Raw genomic sequence first — 26,114 nt, forward strand, 5'->3', positions numbered from 1 at the left:
ATTAGCTCGTTTAACAACCCTGAGAATGTCTGCTTTTTAATACTTTTTGATGAAAAACTGAATGAAATAAAGATGATACACAAGATAAAAATTAATAGCATAAAGTGGAGAGACAGAGGGAATGAGGCATCAGTAATCAATTAGCAAGAGTGCCAATCTTTTAGAAACAGCTCGAGTATTTGTTTTGCTTAGAGGAAGGCTGATATTCAACAGCTCCCACACCAGCTCATTGCGTATGCAAAACAGGTCGAATGAAAAGGCCTTGATAAAGTACAAAAAATACATTCACAAACTCAGGCTTGCATGCAGATGTGTACAAGTACATACACAGTCGCTCACACACATTATAAAAATAAGCAAGGAGAGAGGAGCTGGGAGGTTTGTGGGAGTTCGAGAGGTTTAGGATGCTGATTTGACTTACAAATCGCAGAGCCTGCTGTCTACTGCAGAGGCACTGAATTTAATTGTTGAAGTGCTTTTTTTTGGGTTTTTTAGAAGCACTATATGCACCTGTTCCATATACAGCCCTTGAACATAACATAACATAAAAGCTATTCTCTGCTCAGGAAGTGGGCTCTTTGTGTTCAGCCCACTATACCAGATTAAAGCCCTCTCGACTGATTTTCACGTAATCCCACCTACAGAAACAAGTAGTCACTGAAAGATGCAGCAGGAAATATAGTTTCTACAGCAGCTGGGAAATCTTCTCCAAGCACATTTCCTATGCAGGCTATCAACAGGAGCGAAGGTATGAATTTGATTATGGAGACTGTAAGCACATTCCAGGCGCCATGGGAATCATCTGCATGTCAATGATGAAAGTTACTGTTTGCACTGAATCTATGTCGGAGGAGAATTTAAGCTCAAGTTACAGTACTCCTGAAAGTGTCACTAATTGTCTTGAACTCAGTAATGTCCCACCTTGTCTCTCAGATGATGTTCTGCAGCATCGATATTCAACGGGTCGTCAAAGTTCAACAGGTCCTGGAGCAGAGGCAGAGAAAGAGAGGACGTGAAGGTACTGAGATTGAAGGCAGAACAAATTTCAAAACCAGTGTGAAACATAAGGGATTGATTATGGCCAGATCTCAAAAGTTTGCTCATCTTTTAAAGAACTTTTCAGGGTTCGATACTTTCTATGGGTTAAATGGAGTTTCCAAATAAATGAAAAACTGCTGAGGGAGATATTGACCACTTCAGCACTATTTGCTGCCTGCAATGTCACCCCGGACTCTGCAACTGCGGCAAACACAAAGGCCTAATTATGCTGTTGCCTTACAGATGCCGAGCGCAACAAGAAAAAAAAAGAAGTTTGTAGAGAGATAAAAAGGAGGCTGGCCTGAGAAGGACATGGGCTGAGCAGGAGGGCATGACCACACATCAAAGCAGATTACTATCACCATTATCACGATGAACACAGTCCTGACCTCTGGTACTTTCTAAAAGTGCAATTGATGATGGGTTTATGCAAGCTTGAATTAGCAGTTCATGCATATTTTGGGCTAAACTCATTAATCTGGTAACTTTGGCATCCAAAATGTCCACACAGAGTCCTGTATTTTATTGTACAATCTAAGAACTTGATATTTAAAAGCATTTTTATAAATTATTTTTAGCCTCCCTATGTTTTAAAGAATAAACATAATGACACTGATCCCAATTCTGAAAGGTTATTAATTATCTTCAATTTTTGAAGAATTTGCATTTTAGGTATTTTACTTTCTAACAACATATTCATGTTAAAATGAAGGCAAAACAAGCCAAACTTACAGTAAATAAGGAGTTCAATCCCCAGACCACATCCTAGAAAAAAAAAAACAATAATTATCAAACACTCACATTTGTATTACAGTTTAATACAAGCATTGAAAGCATTCAGGCAGCCCAGTACAATTAGATCGAAAGTTATAACAGCCTGTTCAAAACAGAAAGGAAGTAAAAACAACTTTCTGAATTACAGTATATAGTATATATTATAACCTGTATATAAGAGATAAGATAATACTTTATTGATCCCCTGGGGGACAATTCGGGATATATATTAGAGGGATGCGACAATAATGATTTCCTTTCCCTAATCTCAATGTTTAGCCCTGTTAAAGGCGAGGCTGTCCTGCTGTGTAGAAGTCACAGAGGCTGAATGGTGAGAGAACTGTTCCAACTTTAAGCTGCCAGCGGAGGTAGTAACAGAGGCAAAACAATGTCTGTGTAAATGGTGAAGCTGGGAGGAGAGAACAGTGCTGTGTGTGTGTGTGTGCGTGTGTGCGTGCGTGCGTGTGTGTGTGTGTGCATGAAGCTGGGGGGAAAAAAGGCACAGATTTATGTGATATTAATTATGCAGCATAACGTTATGCAGAAACCTCTGTTCACTGTTGAGTAATTAAAAAACAGTATATTTACATTCATTGTCAGTAAACTATTTTCACTGTCCCATTAGTCATTAACATGTACACAACCAAAAGTTACAAAGCTGAAGCTAACTGATCAAAACAATGAAAATTCTCCTGCCTGCCATAGAAATATGAGAACAATGGCAATCCTTATTGTAAATGGTTATATTAATATTTTATATACGCTACTAACGCTAAAATAAATAAAAATAAAATTGCACACGTTTCAACTTCCAGTCTCTTTATTGCTTTATCATATAGTAATACCCTTCAACATTTACCCTGTGGAAAAAGCTGCACACTGGTACAAGAAAACAGACAAGTTCAAAATGAAGTTAAAAAATAATCGAATCCCTGAATCTCCTTACAGCCGGAGCTATGGGACACAGCGCTGTACCACTTTAACATGCAGGGGAGGACTCTACAGCCGGTCTGACAGCTCTGTGTTTGTATAAACAACGGCTGCATCATAATTGCTTTTTATCACTGCAGCTTACCGCCTTCATTATCCCCTACTTCCTATTTACAGTTAAATTCCAGCACTGAAATGGCGACTGAATGAAACAGGTGGCTAAAAACAGGAGCTGTAATTCACGGGAGCTTCTGTAAACAACTGTTAGCTGCTCCACTGATTGACAATTTCAAGTTAATGCTTTCAGGGCTCCCATTCAATTATCTTTCACTCATTCCACACACTTACGTTTAATTCATTTACATAATGGAATGAAGCTTTGAACCTTGAGTATTTAGATAAGCAGCAGCTAGCAGTGTGTTTAGCCAACTGTGATAAAAAAATGTTTTAATGGGAATAATCTTGCAGAGAATTCCAGGCTGTTCTCCCTCTGTCTTACATACCAATGTACAGACTAATCCAACACACTACAGCTGTTTTTGAATGCTGGTAAAATAAAAACCTCAACAATGTATTGACAGTTATTATTAGAACCAGCCTGCTTTTAGAAGCATAATTTGTAAAAGCTATGAAGTGTTGTTGAGGTTGCTGTATTTTAAAATAAAGACACAGATTTCACGCCGGGGACACATCGGACGAGGAAGCGCTGCGGAGCGCCGCACAACGAAAATCTGCTCCTCAGCTGTCGTTTACTCACATTTGGAGCTGTTTTTTCATCATGCTCTCTTTCTCTTGCTCTCTCTCTGTTTGCGTGTGTGTTTTGACACCCCACCCCCACCCCCTATAGCCAGCCCACTTTGTGTCTCTCTCTGTCTTGTGTGTGTGTCTGTGTGTTTGTGTGTTTGTGTGTGTATGTGTGTGTGTGTGTATCTTCATCTCTCTCGCGCTCTGTTTAGATACTGACAAATATATAAAAGCACACAAATATAACATCGCATTTGTCAATCGCGGTGTTATATTTTGAAAATCGTTTTAATTTTGAAAATTGACCGGATTCTCTCGTTGTTTCATGTGTGACTTCCTGCCAGGATTGACGCGATCGCCTGCGGCTCGCGCAAAAAATAGACCAGACGCTGAAACTATCGCTGCAGGGCGCGAGCCGGCCGCGGAGGTGTGCGCCTTGGCGCGTCTGGTGTGAACAACACAAATCGGTTAACATGGGCGCCGAAAGGAAACTGGCTCCACTTCTCGGCGCTTCGGCATCCGGTGTGTCCCCAGCGTGATGTAGAATAACTTTAAACTGCCAATGACAAATTTAACTTCACAATCAGACATCAAAATGTTTTTTTCATTTCATTTCACACTTATTACACTTTTACACTACATGTCACATTCACCCTTTCATACACACATTCACACACTGATGGCAAAGGCCTCAGTGCCAATCTCCAATCAGTATTTATGCACATTCATACCCGATGGCGATGCCTTCAGGAGCAATTCGGGGTTCAGTGTCTTGCCCAAGAACACTTCAACATGTGACTGTAGCAGCCAGGTATCGAACCCCTAGCTTCAGATTGCGAGACGACCAACTCTACCACTGAGCCACAGACGCCCAAAAATGACAATTAATTTCAATTATTTTCAACTGTGACCTGCTCCTCCCTTTCCTTAATGCATTGCATTCTGGGAGAAAGGTGTGCAATAACAGTGAACTCAAAAAACAACAGCATTTAGTTTGCATTACGAAGGGTTTGTGTATAACCTTAATTTTGCATATCTTAAATTACAGTCAAATTAGTTCCCTTTACCATTCCCCTCTCTTTAGCTCTGTTGTAACCATGTTTACACGCCACAGCCAGAAGTTGAGAAAGTTAAACCACCAGAAACTCTCAGCACAGGGCCATCAGCTCCCTCTCCCTTCACCACAGTGTTTTTACGTTAAAAACAGCGGAGGGAACAACAGCAGCACCCACTTGCCGCCTAGAAGCACCTACCTCTACAAAATTCAAAAATTTGTCTGTGAGATTTCAATTTGACTGCAGACAGTTGCTATCTCAGTGGCCTGTTTTTGAGTGTATAACAGCAATTTCACAAAAATACAAACCAAGGGTGTATTTTTTAACATACATGTGTATTCAGTGCTTTGCAAATGAACTTGGTGTTGCACTGACCATATAAGTCATTGTTGCAAAGGTATTTAACATGACACAGAGTGCGTGGGTGTGTGTGTGTGGGCTGAAGTGGAGAGAAGTGGTGACCAGCAAAGAGGGACATCATCACCCACTCAGAAACTAACACAATCCTTTCTGACTCACAGCTTTTGCACTTACCTTTCTCATATATTTGGTGCTCTCACAGTGACACTCGCTGACACACATAAACATAGTTTCCTGCAGAGCATCACACCCGGCGCCCCCCCCTCCCCATGCCTAAGCTGTAAGCATTCCAATGCAAGCCGCGCTTTCATCTCAACTTAACAGAAAGCAGCTTTAATTCACAAATCTGTACAATAAAACCGTAAACAAATGCGTTCATGCCAGTTACATGAAATCTACAATAACAGAGAGTGTTTCTAAAGCCTAACTATGTGCTCATTGATTATTATTGCTACAGTGAACACAAACATACATAAAGATAAGCAGCCAATCAGTATGCAAAGCTGCTTTCCTTGTTGTGCCTTCTTAGAATCAAGGCCGAGGGAAAGTATTTGAAGGATTTAAAGCAACAAGGATACACAACTAAGGCTGCAGCACATTATAAAAGACATGGTTTATGTGTGTTTCTGGAGATGTTGATAAAATACGTATTATTCATCAAAATAAAGTGCACATTTGTCATTGTTAAACTATAAAAATGTTGTTATATGTACATGCCTTGGGAATATTTTCATCTCTTTATATATTTTTTGATGACAGCCAGTGTTGCAGTACTCGAGTCCAGGACTCTGATTTTCAGGACTCGTGACTCGGCTAGGACTCGAGCACTGATGATTTAGACTTGGACTTGGAGTCGAGCATTGACTGCATTCTGACTCGGAAGATGGAGAGGAGGACTCTGACTTATTCACTGATAAGGTTTTCTGTTTTTGTTTTTTTGTTTAAGGCCCTAATCATGTTTTCAGTTTCAAGCAAGGGCTGGCACATGTGTTCACCTGCCGTCTTGTTCAACAGTTCCTGCAAGGATGCCTAAAGAGGCACCACAAATCCTGCATTTTGCATTCAAAGATTTTAAAGAAAAAGCAAGCAAGAGCAGTGAAACATGTTAAGTATGAAAAAGAACCATCTGTCCAGCAGGCATAGAAAAGTCAATGAGTTATTTGGACTGTTGATGATGTTACCATTAGCTAGCTGCTAGCTAACTTGGACTCAACTCAGGTGATGGGGACTCGACACTGACTTGACTCTTCTTTGGTGAAAATGACTTAAACACTGGGGACTCAAGGATTGGCGACTCAACTACAAGCCAAAGGGAAAGCAATATTAAACTCTAAGGTCAACTCTGTCGAGACGGCTTGCTATTTGTCAGTGATGCAAATATAAATACCAGAGTTCACCAAGGATGAACTCTGCAAGGAACATTTGCACAGATTAATATTGCTGCAGCAGCAATATTTAAAGGATAGAGAAACTGTAAATATTGGCAGAAGAGAGAGATGATATGCAGCAAGGGGGACGAGGGCAGGAGTCAAACCTGCAGCTGCTGAGCTAAAACATCGCCCCGATTATGGTTTAAAACCTGGCCTGAAAATGCCTTTATCTAGAAACACAATTCTGATCCTGAGAGCAAGATTGTTAGATAAATCAAACATCAGAATGCTTGTGATACTGGCATTAGAACACTTTGTACATCCATAGTAATAATGAAGAAAGAAACTTAAAATGTTTTGGATAGTTAGAGTGTTTAAAGACCAAAGAATACTACATTTAAGATGTGTATCTACTGATGTATTGCAATCAGATGGTTGCTGAATGGAAGCATATTGGATCTGACCGCAGACAGAATGCAATCACATCAGAGCTTCATTTTAGTTCATATGAAAGTAAATAGATATGACAAAACAATTTGTTTTGTAGTTATTTTCCCTGGCAAAGACATTTTGTCTTGATGTATCATATGATTGAAATCATGCAGCGTAACATAATGTGCTCTATGATGTGGATAGAGAACCAGTCAAGATGACATTGCTATTTTCAAAACATTATCTAGGTTCACAATTTTCAATTATATGAATATGTTCTTCAATCAGTACAAGATGGAAAAGCAGAAAATGTGCTCATGTGTGCAAAATAACAGCAGAAACGGGGCAGAAGACGAGGCATGGTGTGGACTGACATGAAGCAGGAGAACTCTTAAAGGGCCAGTTTGCTGATTTTCAACCTCAGTCCTATCATGCTATTATCGGGAGCTAATGCCATTATGGTAGAAAAAAAGTGCAATTTCGCTCTGTGCCTTTGGAGGACGGTATCCGCTTCTCCAATGGGCCCTGGAAAACCTCCGGCAGACTACGTAAAACGCATCATCTGGTGGAGACCAGGGAGCTTGCTAAACTACACTTCCTCAATCTAGGATACCCGCCTTCGATGTCATGTCTTGTTTAAAATCGTCACTTTTGAAATGTAAACTGCAGCCCCGAAGATTTTCAGATGATCCACCGATATATTCTTATCGTATTTGGGATTCTGTACCGCTCTGAGCCACTGCCTGCAGCGAAACGGTAGTATTTCACTCCAGCGTCTCTCGCTGGGCCGTTCCTTTCAGAGGGAGGGGCGCAATGCACGCTGGGTGTTGTAGGAATGTAGAATGGGCGAAACCACAAGCTGTTTGTACAACTTTCTACACAACTATGGTGCAAATTCCAAATATAATTTTCTTCTATCGATTACAGAAAACACAAGCTTTGACTGACAGTGGCTTTTTCCAGGGGTGAATTTCTCCTTCAAGGATAAAACAAATCCTGACAAAAATCTCAAGAGCAGTCATGCCAGAAAACTCAAGAAACACTCAAAGGATTTACAGGTTGACCCTCTAAAGTGACATATTTCCATAAATAAGTGCATCCAAGTTGATTGGTCAAAAGGAATGTTGATCTAACTTTGTCTTTTTTAATTTGAGTTTACCAGTTTAAGTTTATGACAAACTAAACAAAGGCAGAGAGTCACCATTCAGCTACATTCACATCCACACCTCAAGTTTCTATCGAGCAGAACTTTAGTCAATTCTTGAATGAGAATAGCAGAGGGCGTCCTTGCTTTATTCTTCATAGACTGTCTCTAAACCACTTACAAATGGTGTTGGACTGAGTGAAGGATAAAGCTTAAGAAGAAACTCTTTTGTATTCAGCTGAAAAGCCTTTTTGTTGTGAAGTTTATCTTACAAAGCTCCGCAAAAGATTTTTCATTGTGTCCTGAGAGGATTCCACAGTGTTTCAACAGCACTCAGCTGTGTGTCTTACACCTCAACTTTGGCAGTTTAAGAAGGTAAAGAAAGTGATGGAATATAAAGGAGTAATGTTGTCAAAGAGTGTCACACTCAGGTCTTTTGTGTTCTAAATTACCCAATGTCTGGAGACGATGGCTTTACAATATTAGTCTTTGTAGTTGCCATCAACTCCTTTGAGCACTATGTAGATATATCTTTTACAAGATTACATTATTCAAACTTGGGCTCACAAGATTCTGTCACTGCTGGAGCTTAAGGGCCTAGAGAGACATGAGTTTATTGAAAGGCTTGTTTATGCGTTGTATTTTCTGACTTTCTATGAGGCGTGAAACACAAAGGGAAGTAGTGATACAAATAAAAAATAATACACAATCTCCTGTGCAGCACTTCTCCTCTAGATTATCATACATTGAGCTTCCCTTGATGGTGTCAGGGTGTGGCATGGATGGGGGAATGATATGCTTGTGTTTGTTTTTGTGTTCGTGAGGTTTGTATTATGTTGTTCATTTAGAAAAAAGAGAGAATGTGACGTTTGAGGCGCCCGGTCAGACAGAGCACGTTTTAGCAGCTGGAGGCGGCTTTTTTGTCATTGTTTTCAATGAGAGGGAAGTTTTTTACGCGCTGCTTTTGCGTTGCAGAACGCCTCACGTTTTTCCACTCTGTGTGCCTCGCATTTTTGAAGAAATGCTCTGAGAAAAGCGTCCGACGTCATTGGCGTTTTTTCTCATTGTCCAATATAACGGTTAGGTTAATGACAGCTGATGAATCAGTGGTTACCTTAACAACCGTAGGCTTCTACAAAAAAGGCAGTGCGGTGCACCTCGCGTTTTACATCCTGCAAAACGCATTTTGTCTGATCGGGTAAACCCTGTAAACCCTGTAATATTTGATCACTATGAAATGCTACAAATGTCAGTTCTGCAACAGAATAAGTTTAGGTGGTTAACGTAACGTCGTAACGTAGACCGCTAAAATACAGGGTGGCTTGAAATGGACCCATTAGAGTCAATCCATCATTCAAAACTTAAAGAGAAGATGAGGACATACTTAACTTACCTTTGCTTACATAAAGACACATTGTCTTTAATAAATGCAATTTATTTACCTTTAATGTTCTGGTGGGGGCCCAGCCTGTGCCGTCAATAGAGTGTTCCCGCAATAAGCTGAATTGGAAAAATAATTCCAAGAAAATGTCAACATGTGATTGTCAAATTCACTAAATGAAATGTGAACACTTGAGATAAAGAGAAGAAGAAGAAGTTGCATAAGTGAGAAAATGAAGAAGGTATAGGTTATATTACCTCAAACAGATCTCTCCCGTCTCTGTGATATTAGGATGCCATATTCTAGTCAGACATCTCACTTTAGGAGGCTGTCATACGCAGGAGCGAGACATGCAAGAAAGGGAACAGAGAGAGACACATTTCAGTTATTTTATGATAAAATTCACTTCTAAACAAACTTATAATAACCAATATTCAGGTGAAATAGCAATAACACCATGTTTTTGATGCTGTTAGAACATAAAATGCTTTGCTAGCTGAGCTTTTGGCGTCAGGTGCTCACCAGGAGCCAGTTTTTAATGAAAGCTGATCATCAACGACTACTTTTCAACAATATGTATGTTTTATGTATTAGGTACTGATGTATAAAGACAGGTTGCGTCTGCTAGAACACATCAAAATTACAACATAGATTAGGCTTTTGCAAACGACTTCTATATATATAAGTATGCACCATTATTTTTTGCCAAAGGCTAAAACAGACCATTTAAAAGAGGGACCCGAGATCACCTCCAAGGTTACCTTTTCTTTACTTTGTATACACTCACCGGCCACTTCATTAGGTACAACTGAAAAATCGAATGTACCAGCTCAGCCAAAAGATTTGCTTTTCTGTTGCCTGTAATGCACAGACTTTTTCTAAGCTGTCATAGAGGTGTTAATTTATATATTTCAGCGTCACGGTCATAATTGGTGGTGGGGCTATACTGAGCCGCATTATATTCAGAGGTGTTTCTAATGCTCTGGCCCCCTGAGAGGCATGTATGTAAATAGGGAGGACAAAAAATTAGAGACACATCTCAGTATAATTTGGTTCAGTACAACACCACCTTTAACTATGGCCTCAGTAATAAACATTTAATTGAATTTACACACTTCAGACTCTCAACAAAACAAAAGCCAACAAAAACTAAGCTTCATAAAAGCAGAATCCATGGCAGTGCTGTGGTATTGAACTGCATGAGATTTTTCAGGTGAACCTAATGAAGGAATGGAATAAAATCCAAATAAATATAGAACCAGCTTCACTGATTGGGGTAAATGACCTAGACTATGTTTGGGAACAAGTGGCCCAGCAGTCCATAAAGGGATTTTGAGATATACAGAGGAAGAAAAAAAAGAAATGCTTTGAGCACAAAGATGAGTTAGTGGATTTGCAGCCATACCAGCAGGTTTGCTGCCTGAATCCCCAATAAAAAAAATTATCATCAACAGCTCTGTGGTAATGTGCCTTAAATGTTTTGTGTAGTATAGTTTCCCCTTTTTTGGTTGTTTTTTTGTAAATCTTCAGCTTTGATGGAACAGCCCTCAAGACTCAGGCAAATGTTAACAGATGGTTTACTTTCTGTGTTTGGTCAACATGGATGTTTCTGTGCCTTCTGTGTCTGGTATGCTCCATGTCCCACTGTGCTTTAGGCTTTCAACCGGTCTGGTCTAGTCTGTGTTAACACTCATTTGAGTTCCTCATAGTCCCAATAGTATAGGAAGAACAGAGCGTGAATGTTTTGTTTTTTTTCGTTTTTATTTAACTTTTTTTTTTTTTTTTTTAAACCAACAACTATATAATTCCTATTTAATTTGCACTTGCTCACATGGCAAGAACAATTCTAACTTATCCTGGAGAACCAAAGATTTCATGTTTGGGGTTCTCAAACCAGCATAAAGACTTGATGTATGAATGATACTGCTATTGCTGTGCTAACAGTGAAAGGAAAGGGAAATATAAAGTGTAGGACAGTGGTTCCCGACCTTTTTTCCTTAGCGCCCCCCCTGCTTGTATTTAAGAAAGGCTGAGCCCCCCTAGCCCGCACACGTACACCAAAACAATAAAGTGATTCATTCCAAATCTTTATTGGCAAAAAATTAACACCAATCAGCCTATAGTTCGCAGAGGGGTGGCTGACAAAGTAGCTACTACATCTATAGGAGGACCAAAAATATATTTTTTAATAGTCTAACAGACTTTTGATTATCAAGTAAGTGCTTTTTTAATGATTTTATTTAACATGTGCAAATCTAATCTTGACAATCCCAGTGCTAACCTGGGGTCTGGGCCCAACCACTGGTGTAGGATATTTTTATGCAGGCATAGTCAGGTAAAGATTAAGTCATATAGTCAATTAACTAAACTTGATCTACTTGCGATGCACAAGAATCCAAATCAGAGGTATTTAACATTATTGATAAAGATTGATATAAAGTTATCCCTACAACAGCTGATGTTTACAGATAAAGTGTCAATCAGGCTGCTGGAAGAAATAATCTGACTTGTTTATTTCAGTCAGATAAAATAATAAGTGAGGAATGTAGACAGACAGCAGTTTGGCAGTTTATGGTACATTTTCTAATGAGGGACGCTTTACAGTTACACCGTTCTTTGCTGTTTTACAGTTTTAAATTACATTTTTAAAAATACTGTATTATTTATTTTATAGGATTTCATATTCTCCAGAAATCATGTTTTCATTCATTTTAGTCCTGATTGGCACACATGTTAAACCTCTCCCCAGGTGTTAATCATAGCCACTTGGTCTGTCACAAATAAAGGTCCCTTCCAAATGGACATCTATTGCTTTCAAGGGGGGTTGTCAGCTCTTAGCACAGACCGCTCTGTGTAACTGCAGAACCCAATTTTATATTTCACAGTTCTGCTGATGGACAGAAACCCATTTTCACCACAGACGTAACCTAAAGCCTGTGTGTATGAAGAAAAATCAATGAAACGCTGCTCAGGAGTCAGAGAATGACTGTTGTACCATGAGCTACTGTAGGATAGCAACCCGGTTGTCGAAAGCTTTTGTCAATTAATTTGATGTGCAGGCTAAAGGACATGAAAGTAAGATCCACCTGCTGCAATAATGACTGTCTATAATAACTAGAGGAGAGAGGAGCCAATCATTCCCCTGCTGTTCTTTAATATCCTTCATAGGAGCAATTCTCTTTGTGAGCGCCACTAGATACAACTTTATGAATTGATTAACATTTCATGATGATTGTTTATTATTTATCATTCTGTGGCAGGGATCAGGGATCAGGGGTCTGTGCGGGTGTGTGTGCGTGTGTGTAAATGTGTAATAAAAGGCTCAGAGAAAAGACGAGAACACACAGCAAACACACACATGTGCAGAGATCATATAGACACAAACAAAAGACACATTCACACCTACACAAACATACTGGCATGTTGAGATAAAGCCTGTGTAGCAAGGATGGATGGGAGAAGAGACAAAAAAACGATGCTACAGTATACTGCAAGCCTTTAACTCAGAGGGAAAAATCATTTGCAAAATTGAAATACAGTAACTTTTAAATTCCTATATGAATTATAATGTAAAGAAATACCACCCTGCACACATTTGAGTTGGTGACTGCAGTAAGTTATCTAAAGGAACCACCTCCTTGTTCTAGCCTGCTTCATACACAATACAACAGGACAGTTAGAACACCACAATCTGACAGCAAACCTGGAAGAGTTGTTATTTTAACAGGTCGAAACAGGGAGCTATAGACTAAGGCTGAAAACACAACCAGTCACACACTTACACACACAAACTCTATAGACCTAACGATGACGGATAACTGGGCCACTTACCACCATGTTATAGGCTTCTGGGACGTTGATTTCAAACTGAAACCTTCCACTTTGGTAGTAACCCTCATCTGGAAGCAGAAAGTGAAAGAAAGAAGACAAGGTTTACACAAATTCATTCATAAGACTATTTATAGTATGAAAAACAACAATTAGAGGTCAAACATTGGCAGACAGTCCTGGTCAGGGTTAAGAAATGCGTTAAAAAACCTTCTTGGTTAAGTATCCTGCACTGGATAGTTATCAAAACACATTCTTTTTTTTTACCCATTTTAATAGAAAAATACCAAAGGAAGCAGATCAGTCAATTATTGTCTTAGATTAATATTTTCACTTGGATGTCATGTTCCTACACATCCAAAAACACTGTAGAATAGAGTACTCGAGTACTACTTGCCATAAGGACAGCTCAGAAAATGCATCTGTAAGGATGGAGTTTGATTTTTTTCTTTCATGAAAAATAAAACCCAAAATAAGCCCCAGGTGTAGTTATAAAACTTTGGAAGCTACAGTCAACAAAAAGGGCACAGCTGTTAAACATAGAAGGGGCTGTGTTGATGTGTTGTAGGGCTGTCAACGAATATTCTAAATTCGAATATATAATTGAATTGTAACAAAAAACTGATATTCGGATATTAAAATTAATATTCGTTGTGACAAAAAAATCAGCACTACAGCGGCTGTTTGCAAGCTCTCAAGTTCACGTATGTCCTCACGCGCACACTTGGTTACGGAGCATCCTTGAATGCGGCTATCTGACGATGATTTAGCTTCTTATTAATCTCTATAAACAGACATCTGCATGCTAACAACTAACAATCTGTTCTAGATCTAAAATTCAACTTGAGATAAATTCCCTTGACACTGTGTCACGAAAGCCGTTCAGCGTTCAGATTTCCCGACTTCCTCGAATGCATCAGAAATGATCGATCCGACCTCCGTTCAACAAACGAGCATTTTAAAAGTAGTTTTCTTCTCCTCTTGAGGACAGACCTGACAAAGCTTCATTTTTACTTTTTACTAATCTGCATCATGATGTTGACATTTTGTCGAAGATAAGACCCGTTAATTAAAGTCAATCACAAGAAAAGTTCATTTTTCTGTATACAGTGCAGCACGCGGAAAAGGAAGTCCTTTATCGCTAAACGCCAGCTACATGCCCCAGCATGTTCACCGATGTGCCCAGCAGGCTATATCGTCATCAGACTCTATAGAAATCAAGAGGTAGGTTGTGTTTGAAATCAGTGCAACAGAAGCCAATTCTGATTGCCTAGCTCAGCTAAGATCCGTGAAACTGCGACAGGAGGATAAATGGGAGGACCATTTGGAAGAACAAAAGCTCTGTCTTGGAGCTTATCTCAGAGGCGTAACAGCCTAAAGTGAAACCTTTCAGTCTGACCACTTTCTGTAGGTCAGACTCAACTCTGGCTTTAGTGTGAATCTACCTTGTTAAGCTTTCCAGACACACACACAATGCCTCTCTCTTTCGCTCTGCGTCTTCCTCTCTCTTAGTTTCTGTAGCCTTTGAGCCAATTAAAGGCTCATTCAGAACATGGGTTCTGTCGTTAATTAGCTGGATAACATTCAGTGGTGTTGAAAGGTGTTCAATATAGTGATTCCCCAAGTCCAAAGTATGGCCACTTGCAGGGAAACTGAGTCCCCAATAAAATGATCTTGTTTAAGTAGAGATATAAGCACAGATCAAAACAAAATGATGACTGCTGGTCAGTTATCCTTTCAATATCATGCATCCCATGGATGTTAAAGCATCATTTGGTCATAACTGACAGAAGTTTGCCTTCACCACACCAGCATAGGCACTTAGCATTGTCTGCACACCATTTGACAGTTATTCAGATAGACAAACAACAGATCTGTCAGAAGAGCAGCGTTAACATCTCTCTCTCTCTCGAAATAATATAACAAAGAGTACGGTCCAGACCAGCTCTTTTTGTAAAGTGTCTTGAGATAACTTTGGTTATGATTTAGCGCTATACAAAATAAATTTGATTGACTGATTGATTACCTCAAGAAAGTAAAGGACAGATGGAAAAGAAAGCACTTGGTAAGAAGCCGTCATCTCCTCCCTGTGTGCTGTTACCTTGCCGTGGTGGGGAGGCTTGTGTGCTTCCGTGACTCTGATTGCTATACCGGCAGGGGTCGTACCCCCAAGCAGGTTCAACCAAGCCGGGCCGGTTTCAGGGCAGAGGCCAGACGAAATGCAGCGCCTGGCCCTCCAGGTTAGGGGTTGGGCTAACAACTAAATCCCGTAAAACACCATCTTGTTACAGAATCTACAAGCAGGCGTATGTTCCACAGAGAACGACGAGGATTAAGTCTGTGTGTATGTCATAATCTTACTGTGTGTGCACTACTGACTGAGCAGCCAGAACCCAGATTTGCATATTTTGTCTTAAATTATCTTTTTCAGCAGTCGAACATGGACCAATACCAAAGACCTCTGCAGTATATTTGAACTGTCTAATTTCCTTATACTGAGGGGCAAATGTGTAAGTGATAACTTTTAATATAATGCAATACATTACAAAAATGCCTACAGACTTATTTACATTTCAGCCTGACACAATATAAAAAATATATATAATAATGTTTCAAATGTAGAGATTTTTTTTACACACAACATTATCCCTCTCGCTCAAACTGTCTCCATGTCTGTGTGCTCACACTGAGTAACTGAGCAATCTGAGATAAGGTACTCGCCAAAGGGCCATCTAAACCGCACCGGATCTCATTCCCTTTGACAAAGACAGAGGTACAATTTAATTAGACGGCACAAACAGTCTCCCCTGTATTATAAATGAGAAGAGGCAGCGGAAGGGAAACGCTGTGTGGAATAGAGCGCTACGGCTTGAGGATGTGTAAGTAGAAAAGCGGAGGAAAGGGGGGGGGAAAAACGGTACCATGACAAAACCAAAGGACAAAAGCGACAAAAGAAAGATTATAGAAATGGAGGAAAAATAACAAACGGAAAGAAATGTACTGACTAAAAGCTGCAGTCAGAGATGATAAAGAATTCATGAGTGTCTTCAGTGGACTGGAACAATCAGTCTGTACTGTCACAAGACACTGGGCACAAATATATACACAAACACAGACACACACAAACACGCACACACACCAATAACTAAACTCCAAACCTTCTAGTTAAAAATGATCAAATGCCAAAAAGTTGCTAGTTTTAAGTTTGTTATTTTCTTCTGGCTATGTGCATTTGTGGGGATGAAGAGTTGCTGTGCGTTGTAGGAACATTTCACTTTGTAATGCAGACTGCTAAAATATACAGGAGGAGGACACAAGCACAGCACACCTGCTACAACTCCACTTCTATACCTGATGTAAGAAGGAAAGTCACATTCTGATGTGAATCAAATGGTGCCATGGTTGCTGAATGATTCAGAGTAATTATATACTGTATAATGCTAAGAAGATTGCTTAGAAGATTGCTGCTCTGACAGGTGTAATGATCAGACGACGTATGAAGGAAGATAACCTGAAGTCATTATGGTTCAGCATTTAAATGTATGCTAAAATTACATATCTACATCACAGAACTCAGTGATGGGGCTGTGATGATTTCCCTATAGGAAGAAAGAGTGCAGCAGAGCGGTATCGACACGGCACGATCGGTACTGATTCTGAAAGAGCTCTGAAGGACATAGTTTCAAGCGCAATACGAGATGACTTGTGTGAAAAAAAAAACCTGAGGGGTACATTTTTCTTTATGTACAGATTTATCCACTTGTTTAAATAAATTTTTTTAAGGTAGACTGGAGAATGGAGGAAGAAGCCTCAGGTGAAATTGCTCCTGGTCCCACAGGAAAACAGCTTTTGGTAAAAGGCAGATCCTTGACATAACACTGTCGCTGGCATACTTTCAGTTATGATAATTTGTGCATTATTTTAATTACTGTCATCATTAGACATGAGAGACAGCATGATTTAGAAGACTCAATCCTCAGCATAGATTGCCTTGTCTCATCTGTAACATTAATCTTAAATAGGGCTGGCTATCGTTAAGGATTTTTGGTCGCGATTCACAAGGTCCTGATTCGATTCGATTTCCGATCCGATCTGATTGATTCTTTATCAATTTGGTTAGGGGTATTTCAGTCACAATATCAATGCACCTCCAACCTGGTGCATTATCCAATTTTTTTATGTTTACAATAAGATTTAACCCCGCCTGGCTCATGGTTTTGATTAAACGAAGTGAGGTTCAACTTGCGCGAGATTTGAGAACAAAACCACGAGAGACTAAGAGTAACGGGGAAAGGCATTCTGTACAAAATGCCGAAACACTCGCAGCCAAAGCCGACGTTAACAGAGAGTAACATAAATATCAGTGTAAAACTAACTTACATATTCATGAATCATCAGAAACATTAGTGATTAAACATGTTTTTATACATATTTTTAAAGATCGATCTCTGGATTTATTAATCGATATTGGGTAATTCAAATGAGAATCAGCCCTAGTCTTTAACATACAGGGATTACGACAAAAGATATGAATCATAATATCACAGATAGAATATTTAGATAGGACTGTAAGATACAGCATGATTTCTCTAAATGGCCCTTATACAAAGAATTAATAGAAGATTCAAATTTCTGATAAAAAAACCAATTCTTTATAATACAGATGGTTATAATATATTAAAAAACTTAACTTAAAATATAATTTTTGCAATAATAATACCTTTTCCAACACGCACAATGACCTCCTGCTGACCCTTGAAACAGCCGCTCTTACAAAGAGTTTTATTCACACAATCAAAGTTTGTCTTCTGCACCAAAGTGCACAACAATTATTTAATAATTCATATGCAAATCAAGCAGAAAAAGGACCCATCTGACAGTGCCAATTTGTGTCTCATTTTTTTTAATTGTTTTATTTCTAATAGTCCAAATAATATTATGTGAGAATGTGTTCACCCCAGAGTGTTGCTGCTGTCCCCATTCCTCAGAGACACAGGGGTCCGGGGCTGTGGGGTCACAGCACAGAGCTGCTGAATGGGAAATTAAACTAAATAACATTCCAACTAATCTGAGCTTGAAAAAGACAGAGATATTTATGTAAGTTTTTTATGTAACAAAATGAATGTTTATTGTTGGTGAAAATACATTTAGATAAAATGTGAAATAGACAGTGTAATCATAAGAACATAAACACATAAAAACTAAATAATCTGCCTCGCCTCAATTACATCTAAACAAACAATCTGAGACCAATCATGTTTGTAGGTGTGTGTGTGTGTGTGTGTGTGTGTGTGTGTGTGTGCATATTCATGTACTATTTGTTTCTTTAGTGATTAGTACCAAAAGCAGCTTAGTATCTAAAATATAAAAAATGATGCAGACTGCCTTCTTCAATAAGATGAACTACTTGTCTCCACTAGAGCAACACAAAGAGTGCACTTTGGACATATTGAAGAAGAGTTCTACAAGTAAATATTGTTAAATGAGTGACAAAAACACATCTTCGTCTCATTCTGCAGAATATTTTCTTCATCTGAGGTTACAAAATGTTGAAAAAGCACAAGAATAAATGAAACCACTGAGCATAAAATAAGAAAAACACAAATGTTTCAGCACAAAAGGGATTAAGAATGTTTCTCTGTAATCCCAAAAGGCTGGGCAGATTTTATTTGGTTCTGTTTTGACACAATATGTGAAGCTGTGCGTTTTGTAGCAGCAACTTTTAAGACATTACCTGCATCGAAAAGTGTATTTAGAACAAACCCACTACTGCCGACCGTTCCCGTGAGAGGCTTGAATAACAAAAACACAAAAGAAGAAAAGGAAACAAAAGAATGAATGTACAAAAGCCTTGAGCTATAAATTCTCCTCACAACAAGTCGAGATGATTTTACCTTTCAATAGGCTAGTTGGGATAAAGGAGATATTGGACAACCTGCATCCTGAGGCAAGTTCCATTTGCAATATTTCTTTTCCTGCCTGACGAAAAAAGACCTTCCCTGCAGTGCAAATTAAAGCTTGTGGGTGTATTATACACAACTTATATACTCCAATGCTCAAAGGACATTTTACTGCACAGCATGAGAGCATTAGAGAGAGAGCACTTAATGTTGTAATTATCTCCTTACTTCCATTGTTATTTTTCCCCTGGAAATGATGCAAAGAATTTTTGCTATCTGATAACCTATTTTTATGTCTTTTCACTACTTGCCTTTAAAAGTTGGAGAAAGGAGGCAGGTCCACAGGATGGATACATATGATAACAGATATTCTCTTTGAATATGCACTAAACAGTGGCTTATATGACATCATGATAATGACATAATATTGACAGCTAATGATTCGGTGGTTACCCTAACAACAGTAAAAAAAAAAAAAAAAGAGCAGTGCGCCTCGTGTTTTACAGCCTGCAAAACACACTCTGTCTGATCAGGACCTAAAGCTTCTCCAACAGCACCAGAGCAGGTATCAAGCTATTATAAAACAGCTGTGGCTATTACCTGAACAGTGCCTATATTACTAATTTATAACATGTACCTGTCAACATCATCAGCCGTGATATCTCCATCATTGTTTCACGTCAGAAAGATGGTTAACGATTCATTTAGTGGGCTCAAACTGAAGCAGCCTTTATATAGTTCTCCACAATTAAGGATAAAAAAAAAAAGATGCTGGCTCAAATGCATAAATGGATAATAAAATTTGTCACTCAAATATAATTGCAAGTTAAGTTTATAGCCTCAAATTTGATTGACATTTTACTAAAGCCAGTGTAGACTGCATAAATGATTAACGCAGGCTCCCTGTAGGTTACATCTGTAAATCTAACTGCACATTCTACTGTTACGCTAGTTTATGTGAAAAAAATTGATGTATGCCTGGGTTTTATGCATACATATCATTCATACACGAGGCCACAGATGTCTTGGTCACAAATTGTGAGAACTGGTGCACATAAATCACCAGCCAAGCAGCAGCGGGTAAGAGGAAGATTAAACAAAGGGAGAAATAGAAGAACTAAAAAGGGAAATGAGCAGGTGAAAGGAAGTGAAAAGGAGGGACGAATGTGTGTGTGCCAGTGTGTGTGTACGGCAGGAGAGACAGAGGTTTTTAATAATTGAGCAAGTCTTTGTCTGAAAACTCAATCTCCTTTTCAACGCCTCTTAAAGAACACGACACCAAAGCTTGCCTCTAATTGCTGATCTTTGCTTTTCTCTGCAGATTTTGCTTACAAAGGCCTTTGTGGAAACTTAGCTGGAGTTACACTGCCTACTCAGGTGGCAGGGAGATAGATGAATCACAGACTTACACACATACACTCGCACCTAATTGCACTCACACACACGAGGCCTGGAATAGCTTGAAAACTTCATATACACTCACCACTTAAAAAAATATTAATCTTAGTTGACAGAAATTGATGCAGCAACTTCCATCAACTCTGTGGAAACATAATTCACAAACTAAATGAAAGACATTAAAATGCAGCTTTTAATCCCGCTATAACTCAAAGAATTTTGCCAAACTAAAATTTAAAACTGTGTCGCCCTCTTTCTGTTACCCACACGCAGTATATACACAAATCCAAAGCTATTCTTTTAGCTCAGTCCCAGGGCGTTTTGTTCTGCTTGTCTTGTGTCCTCAAACTGCAGATGAGGATAGATTTCCACATTCTATAACTGGGAGAAATGACTAGGCGACTTTGGGCTTGAGGACAGAGAATAAATGCGTGCGTGACAGACGGAAAGGAAGGAAATGAGAGGGAATAGAACCTCCAGGGACTAATTCCACACCAGTGTGTTCAGTCTGTTCAATATTTGACAGGTAGCATACTTAGCTGGAAACACTGCTGAGCAAGCTGGACTTGGGGAATAATGACATAGGCGATGTGGAAATGCAGTGAAGACTGGAGAGCCACTAAGGGAATACTTTAAGACATGCATTCCCAATCGCTAACATATGCAGTCCCCCAGTCCATCACACACAACATCCCCCTCCCCAACAATACACACACACAAACCCTGCATCCTCTCTGGAAGTGGGATGGCACAGAATGAGAAAGCAGTGGGTACCGCTGGATGTCCTAACTGGAGGTTAAGAATAATTTTCATTTGAAGTTGTATTCAGGAAACTGTGATCTTCGCCTTTAGGTGACTATTTGTTTTTTCATTTGGCATCAGTGCCGTCCCTGAATCACTTTAAACTGATGCACCAAATTCGATCATCATCTATTGCAAAGTTAACAGCCTGCCATGCTGGTGCTCCTGCATTGCTCTGGGTACAATGACGCAGCGAAACAGAAGTGCCAACATTCAACTGACAAAATGAAAGTTGGCTCGTGGTCTTTTTGATTTCACTGAATCATGGACTCTAAGAGGGCAGTTCTGTTTGTCATGTTTGTAAAGGATTAGTGTAATGATTCGAAATCCTGTCTTACACACAGAGATTTTTTTCCTTTTGATGTCTACCCTTAAAATGTCTTAACTCATAATCGTTTGCTCTACACCAGCAAATTTCAACTGTATTATTGTCTTATATTAAACCGAGTGTGACTTAAAACTAAAATAAGAAGCAAACAAAAGCTAGTGTGTATTTTATCAGCATTAGTTATTATTAGACTTTTTTTCTGCACTTCACTATTAAAGCAGTAACATAGGTGACTTGAGAAAAGACAACAGGTGTTTTGTCTTACCTGGAGACACTGCCAGGTGAAAATGATGCAGCTTGTCCTCATCTGGGAAATTGGCTTTGCATGTACCTAAACAAGAACAAACAGGGGGAAAGTTATTCAGTGTATAATTCAGAACCATTCTACCATTGTATTACTTGCCTTTAATTAAAATAATATATTTTACTTTAATTAAATCCTCTTAAGCAACAGAGTATGAGAGTAACAGAGTAACAGTCACACTTCACACGGACTGCAGGATTTCAGCCTTAGGACTGCCTGTGGCTCCACATCCCCCCCTGGTGTTCAGTGATATGTACTGCACAAAACTACAGACATGACTTGGGACAGTGTTTTTTAACCATGATCATGTATATATTTTTATTATTTAAATCAACAACACATAAGTTCTTGTCACTGAATGACCCTTTCAATTGTTGTTCTGTATAAAATAAGACACAAGGCATTATTTTATTACACTGAATTAAATGCAGCAGTTCAACTGCTGCATGCAAAACAGCACTCAACAAATAAAGGATGATCCGTTTATCATCTCTGAAAGTCAATTTGTCATTTTCAAACTGTCACCAACAAACTCATCGATCAATTATGCCAGCGTTGCCCGCATTGCTCACAAAATATGCAGTGAAACGTTTGAGTCATTAAATGCACAAATGTTAGGAAGTGTTAAGAAAATATCTTAAGCATCACATCGCCCTAAAAAATTATGTCAAATAGCACCATATAAGCACAAACTAAAGTGGAAATATACAATAAAAGTATAAAAAGTGTGTCTCGTGATGCCTGGGAGAACAAAGCCACACCACATCCATCATTTTCCAAATTGTATTTTTGTGTATAATTTCAGCTTGTCTTGTCTTAAATTAGCTGTTTCACCACCTGTTCATGAGGAGGTGCACGTCTGTGAGAGGTCATTTGCATAATCAATGCAAAATCTAATCTAAAATGCTAAACGAGGCAAGTCTGCTGTGATCATGAACCACACTCACATAAACCACAGCCAAAAGTAGGAAGAACTATTTCAGACAATGGAGATTAAAGTCGTGTTGCCAAAAATCAGCAGACATAAACACGATAGGAGGAGCTGTGCGAGTTGATGTTTCTTCTGTGTTTCAAGCTCAGCTCCCAGCAATCTACTGTTTTGTTGTTTCTCCAAGGAAACCTGTACTTTGCATGTCCTAAAATTTTATTATGATATACCCGTTTATATCTGCTATAAACCTTGAAACTAAAATGTTGGCTGCTACGATAGAAGGGGAGATAAAAGACAAAGCGGTTGATGATACTTGACAGTCACATGGATACAACAAAGAAAATATTTTAACTCATATTGTCAGGGATATAAACCATATTTTACAGCACAATTTAATGTAATAATAGTAAACAGAGTATCAAAGTTGTTTATTTTTGTAGCAAAGGCTTTTTAAACTACAATTTTTTTATGATCAAGGCCTTTTCATTTTGTTCATATCCATTTTCTAAACCGCTTATCCTATTCAGGGTCACGGGGGGCTGGAGCCGATCCCACCCTGGAATGATCGCCAGTCAATCCCAGGGCTGACACATAGAGACAGATATCCTTTCACGCTCACATTCACACCTCCAGGCAATTTTAGAGTCACTAATTTACCTGACGAGCATGCCTGTGGACGGTGGGAGGAAGTCGAAGTACCCGGAGGGAACCCACACATACAGGTGGAGAACATGCAAACTCCACACAAAAAGGCCCCCGATGTCCTAACCAGGATTCAAACCCTATAGATGTGAGGCGACTGCACTAACCACTGCACCACCGTGCTGCCCAATTTTGTTTATATTCAAGAGAGAATTCTAAATATTGGGAGGAATGATGAATGCTAGAAATCCTCTCAAATAAGATGTTCCTGTCACTTAAAATCTGTTTAAGGGGTTCTTCTATCAGCCCTTTTATTCCATCATGCTGTTTTGATAACACCTGTGTTCATTTGGATAACATATGAACAGATCAGATCCCCTCCTTCTTTTTCCAAAGTTCCTGCCTGCCCTTAACGGTGACAATCCATCAATGTCATGCAGCAGGTCCAGACGCACAGCATGAAGCCAGGTTTCCATAATTATTGAAGCCTCATGAAAATCGGAACAATTCTTTACACAGGACCATATTCCATCAATGTTGCTGGTAACGAGCCACAGCTCTGGATGGTTTCTTCACAGGCGTGGTGTCCTTATTCCACCCCTGTCATTCACCTACAGCTTCGGCGTGCTCCAAATTCTGTTCCCTTCTCTGGCTTTCATTGTCCTCAGCTGTGAGGTCAAACTCATCAGGCCACAAACTCAGGCATGCTGAGTTCGGCCAAAGCGATCATAATTCAGCACTCGTGCATTACAATATCCAGATAACTGACCAATGAAGATCTTACAAGCTGTGGTAAATTTTTCTTCAATTAAAGCCAGAACTTGAGTAGAGGTTGGGGGTACAGTATGTTTGAACAATATATCCCCAGGCTATGAGTAAAACAAGTATGACACTAATCCATGGCTCACAGAGCATTTGTTTATACTCAGGATTAGGGTTCGTTTCCAGCTTAACAAAGCAACAGTTACATGTCCAAGTTGGGGATCTGGCACATAATTACAAAACATTCTATCAAAAAATGTTTCATCAAACATGGGGTTTACAGAAAATCTGAAATCACATTCTGGCTCAACACTTAAAGGGCCAGTTTGGCAATTTTCAACCTCAGTCCTACCATGCTATCATGGAGAGCTAATGCCATTATGGTAGGGGGAAAAAAAGTTTGCTCTGTGCCTTTGGAGGACGCTATCCGCTTCTCCAATGGGCCCTGGAAAACCTCCGCCAGACTATGTAAAATGCGTCATCTGGCGGAGGCGAGGGAGCTCGCTAAACTACACTTCCTCAATCTAGGTCATGTCTCGTTCAAAATCGTCAGGTTTGAAATGTAGACTGCAGACCCGAAGATTTTTTAGCAGTCCACCGGTACATTCTCGCCGTGTTTCGGATTCTGTACCAGTCTGAGCCGTTGCCTGCAGCAATACAGTAGTATTTCACTTCAGCGTCTCTCGCTGGGCCGTTCCTTTCAAAGGGAGGGGCGCAATGTACGCTGGGTGTTATAGGAATGTAGAATGGGCGAAACCAAGAGTTGTTTGTACAACTTTCTCCTCAGCTATGGCGCCAGTTTCAAATCTTCTATTAATTACAGAGAAGACCAGCTTTGAATGACAGTGGCTTTTTCCAGGGGCAAACTGCTCCTTTAAAGCACTACAATACAGCTTAACGTAATGTTACAAATAACCTATATGCCCCATGCCTCTGCTCAGACATTTGCAATTGCTCTACTAGCTCTTTTCATGCCAAAACTAAATATACTGACAAACAGTCTGCAAATTTGGAGCATTACATCAAGCAATGAAACAAAGAAAAGCTTTTGTCTCTTAGTTGAGAAAATGTAACAACCGGAGGCCAAGAATTTTATTTAGAGATAAATAAATTATTAAAACTCAATTATTCAGCTGTCACATTTTAAGATGTATCGACTAAAAATGATGCAACATGGGGAGGAATGCAAAGTGTAATAGAGTCTGGCTTAACTAACTGAAAGAGATCGGTGTGTATTGAAGTGTAAAGCATACTTACTAGGGAGATGGGCTTCAAGTTCTGCAACTTCTGTTGAGAAGAAAAAGAAAAATGAATAAGGGAGAATGAGAGGGTAATGTCAGAGAGCCACAGACACACACACACACAAATATACGATCCATAAACACAGACAGCTGACACTGTCACACTCATTAAACGAGGCACTGAAATGCCACCTGATCAATTAGGAAAATTGCTCTGCATAGAAACGTAATTTCTAAAATGCTAGTTGTCAAATGAATTGTCTTGTGCAATGAAGCAGAAATAGTCTATTAGTGAGAAACAAAATGAGGAGGGGAAAAGAGAGAGAGAGAGGAAAGAAGAGAACCAGCAGAAAGTAGAGTGCTGTTTAGCTTGCATTGCCTCTGGGTTAAGTGTGGCTGGCTTTTTTAAAGCACCCAGTTCTCTGTTTTGTTTTCTCATACTGACACACTTTTCACTGCTTATTTGTGTCAGCATTTTAACACTTAACAAAAAAGGCAAGAAGGGGTTGTCTCTCTGGGCAGTTACCGTTATTGTTCTGGTGAGTCATGCTAAGAATTTTCCATTGTCATGCGTTCAAACCCCTCTCTTTGAGACATGCAGGCTGTGATAATTAGGTACTTTCTTTCCATTCTACCCTCAACACGGAGGTCAGAGCAGAGGGTCAGCCATTTAGCAGCTCCCTCAGAACGAGCAGGGTGTTACTGTTTTGCCAACAACTGCTTGTAATTAGAACAAGGACTCTTCTCTAAA

The 26,114-nt window shown here is 39.4% G+C and overlaps 1 protein-coding gene across 1 annotated transcript in view; it reads right to left on the reverse strand.

The window, feature by feature from the left end:
- The window catches only part of ube2f (ubiquitin-conjugating enzyme E2F (putative)), a 50,636-nt gene that overhangs the window by 18,113 nt on the left and 6,409 nt on the right, over window positions 1-26,114 (reverse strand). The window contains exons 3-9 of the mRNA XM_069663818.1: window positions 25,380-25,409; window positions 21,749-21,814; window positions 13,060-13,127; window positions 9,486-9,556; window positions 9,290-9,347; window positions 1,771-1,803; window positions 922-984 (exon numbers count right to left, since the gene is read on the reverse strand). Coding sequence (XP_069519919.1) covers window positions 922-984; window positions 1,771-1,803; window positions 9,290-9,347; window positions 9,486-9,556; window positions 13,060-13,127; window positions 21,749-21,814; window positions 25,380-25,409 — 389 coding nt within the window. The remainder of the gene's footprint in view (window positions 1-921; window positions 985-1,770; window positions 1,804-9,289; window positions 9,348-9,485; window positions 9,557-13,059; window positions 13,128-21,748; window positions 21,815-25,379; window positions 25,410-26,114) is intronic.

This window comes from Semicossyphus pulcher, unplaced genomic scaffold (assembly GCF_022749685.1).
Source record: "Semicossyphus pulcher isolate SPU_LCO1_2020_fin unplaced genomic scaffold, fSemPul1.0.p SCAF_15, whole genome shotgun sequence".
Taxonomy (NCBI): Eukaryota; Metazoa; Chordata; class Actinopteri; order Labriformes; family Labridae; genus Semicossyphus; species Semicossyphus pulcher.